We start from the raw sequence: 3,305 nt of genomic DNA, 5'->3' as shown, positions 1-3,305 counted from the left end.
AAAAAAAGTAGGAAAGGGTCTGAGAGACTTGGCATCATTCAGGAAGGCAGGACAGGCTTTTTGAGCAGCAGAGAAAGCTACGCTGAGATTAACAAGCATTACTATGGTTCATACTGCTATAAGGTTTGCAAGATTCAAGGTAATTTATTTTTTAGATTTAATTAGCAAAGTAAACTTTCCTATAAAAATGACCAGTCCACAGAAATGAATTGTAAGCCCATTAGTGTCACAAGCATGGTTTATTCTTGGGTAATTCCCTGACAGTCCAGTGGTTGGGACTCCAAGCTTTCATAGCCAAGGCCCGGGTTCAACCCCTGGTCACGGAACTAAGATCCTGAATGCCAGGCTGTGTGGCCAAAAAAGAAAAGCATGGTTTATTTATTCACTTTTTAAACCTTTTTTATTTAAGCATGGTTTATCCTTAAGTGCACTTGTGTAAACTATCAGTCTCTAGGGGAACAGCTTTAGGATATACAAGTTTCTAATGTAAAGATATGGTTGAGGATTTAATTATATGTTGTCTCTTTTTATTATCAGAACTAATTCTCCCAACTAAATGATATTTTTCCCTCTTGTTTGTAGATGATGCAAATTGTGAAACTGATTAGATCCCTTTTCAAGTCAGTTAATGGTTGAGGAAAAAAATAATCTGCATTCACACCCAGCTAAGGAACTGAGTTTGGCAGCTACATTTGTTTACTGGCTTCATTCCTGCCTGCATGCAGTTTGTCACTCTACCCTGGTTCCTCCTTGTCATTTATCATTTTGTTATATTTCACATATCCCAGAAGCCACTGTAAATCCTTTTTTGGAACAAAAGAGAACATATAATATTTGAGATATTTAAGCACCTTAATACTTGTAGTAGTTATTAAATAAAAAGCACACCCAGTTACAAAGCCACTAGACCCAAAAAACCTTTTTGAAAATCATACAACTTTCCATTTAATAATGAGTTGTAGTATACAGAGCAGAAAGCCAAATTTGTAACAGCAGAGAATTATAGCAAAATGAGTCAAAAAATTAAGACTCAGCCATATGTTTGCCTCAGTTCTTTTAGAATATGAGAATAGATACTTAGCACTATTATGCCAAAAGCTATTTGCCCTTCTTAATTTTGGAAGCTTTCTTCCCAACTCGATTATCAATATCTAGTAGTGATTAAACTGGGCTCTGGAGTCAGAGTACCTGGTTTCAAATCCAGCCCACCACTCCAGCTGTGTGGCCTTTGGGTTACTTACTTATCTGTTTCCTTACTTGAAAAACTGCATTAACAGAACCTACCTCATAAGATTCTGAGGACACCAGTAAGGTGCTTACAATGGTGTCCATAACATTCTAAGTGCACAAAAACTGGCAGCTGGAACTACTGTGGCTTTACGGGTGGTTAAGGCTCATGAGGCTCTTGGAGCCCATTGCCAAAACTTAGGATCCAAGTGAATGAGTAGCTGGATGCCAAAAACCCAAGCCAACTTGTAGCTGAAGACCAGATAAGAGTCCTTCCATCGATCCACTAAAAAATACTTCTGGAAGTTAAGCCTGCAAGTCAAAAAAGCTCTTGGTTAATGGCATTTTAAACAGGTCTGATACCTTAGTTACAGACTAACTGGCTCCTATTAGAGCCCTACTGAATTCGTTCATTAAACAAATATTTATTAAAGGCCTACTTTATCAAGCATAAGTTTTAAACACCACAAATCATTAAAAATCAACATACAACCACACTTTTTCCCCTTACAGCTTCAAAGTATCACCGTCTAACAACAGGTCCTAGGCAGTACCAAAATAACAAAAATTCTTTAAAGTGCTACACCTGCCAAAAATTTAATGGAAATCAAAAGTAGAAGCCTATTCACAACCTCAAAGTCTTAAAATAATCAAAACATAGCATGACTACAGTAAACTTTGGGGTCCCAAGAGCCGGCCTCAGTCCCACAGAAAAGTATTTGGTGGAAGCGAAGAGTGACAACTGCTTAGTCCCACTGGATCCTTCGGTCTTCTTCAGGAAGAACACTCCAGTTCGGAGAGGCCACATCCCGGGCCAGCCAGTTGAAATCGTCAACGTCGTTCCAGTTATTTTTGTTCTTGTCTAAACCAGAGCCCTCGAAGTCCTTGTCGATGCCAGGGTAGCTCCAGGTGTAGGGGGCGAACTGGATCCCGGTACAGTCCTCCAGGATGGCCCGGCTGGTCACCTGCAAGAAGATGCGGGTGTCTTTTGTGGTGTGTACGCGGAGCTGCTGGCAGGCCACGGCCAGCACGCAGTCACTGCAGTCCTCCAGGAACACGGAGGTGGACACTGGACCGCAGAGCAGCGTACAGCCGTGGGCCTTGGTCAGCCGCAGGGTGTTGGGATTGCCATAGAGTTTGATCGTGCAGTTTCTCAGCTGGGTCAAAAGGACGTCCTGCTGGTGCAGCTCCTCAGCTCTCTTCTCCAAAACTTGGGACTGCAGATTGGAGAAGCCGCAGATCCAGCTGGAGTCGAACTCTCCCTCCTCCTTCAAGGGCGGCGGGGAGGTCAGGATGCCCTCCGCCGCCGGGGCGACGGGAGCCGAATCTACTTGCGTGGCTGAAGCAGCATCCTTCTTGCGGGTCTTGAAAGCGAAACGCTTCTTAGGCTGAAGCTCCTGGCGCCGCTTGGCCAGGGCCGCCTGCAGCCGCGCCAGCACCTCTTGCGCTTGCCGCAAATCGTAGGCGGCCAGGAACAAAACCGAGTCGTTTATAAGTTTCTGAAGCCCCTGCAACCGAGCGGCCGCCTCCTCCAGCCGCTCGACGGAGTCCCCGCTTTCCAGAAGCTCTTCCACGGCCGATCGCTCCCGAGCGAAGGCAGCGGCGAAAAAGTCGCTCTTCTCCCCTTCCACCTCCTGGTCCTGCCGCTTTTGCTTCCGCCTTTCTACCTCCAGTTGCCGCTCATGTTCTCGCTTCTGAAGCCGCTCGGGCACCAGGGTCCTCTCTCGCTGGGATCCCAAGTCCCCGTTCGCTAGGGCAGCTGCGGACAAACCACCAGTCTCCATCTTGACTTCAAGCTTCCTTTCTCCTGCCTTTCTTCCTCCGGGCGCGCCCTTCGCAAGGCCTCCCACCAACGCGCCCTGTGATTGGCCGGGCATGCTGACGTCACACCCGGGCCTTATTTTCTTCGCCCATTGGTTCCTCTGCACTGGAGGGGGCGGGGATGTGGGGCGGGGCAGACTGACAGAGGGGGTGGGGAGACAAAGGTCCTGGTGGATGGGTGGGGTGGGAGGCAGGCGGGGGAAGCTTTTTTTCTTCTTAAAGGGGCAGGACTTATATCCGGGATTGTGGGGTGAGTT

At 46.9% G+C, this 3,305-nt stretch overlaps 1 protein-coding gene across 1 annotated transcript; it reads right to left on the bottom strand.

Moving 5' to 3' along the window:
• Nucleotides 1–231: 231 nt before the first annotated feature.
• Nucleotides 232–3,104, bottom strand: TBCC (tubulin folding cofactor C). The gene has a single exon (XM_052648822.1). It carries the CDS (start codon nt 3,102–3,104, stop codon nt 1,974–1,976), a length of 1,131 nt encoding a protein of 376 aa, XP_052504782.1. The 3' UTR covers nt 232–1,973.
• Nucleotides 3,105–3,305: the final 201 nt, after the last annotated feature.

This window comes from Budorcas taxicolor, chromosome 11 (genome assembly GCF_023091745.1).
Source record: "Budorcas taxicolor isolate Tak-1 chromosome 11, Takin1.1, whole genome shotgun sequence".
Lineage (NCBI taxonomy): Eukaryota > Metazoa > Chordata > Mammalia > Artiodactyla > Bovidae > Budorcas > Budorcas taxicolor.
The sequence above is the reverse complement of the archived record's forward strand: the minus strand, read 5'-3'. Positions and strand labels throughout refer to the sequence as shown.

Excerpts from the sequence above, each read along its gene's own strand:
- TBCC (XM_052648822.1), bottom strand. The coding sequence starts at position 3,104 with ATGCCCGGCCAATCACAGGGCGCGTTGGTGGGAGGCCTTGCGAAGGGC.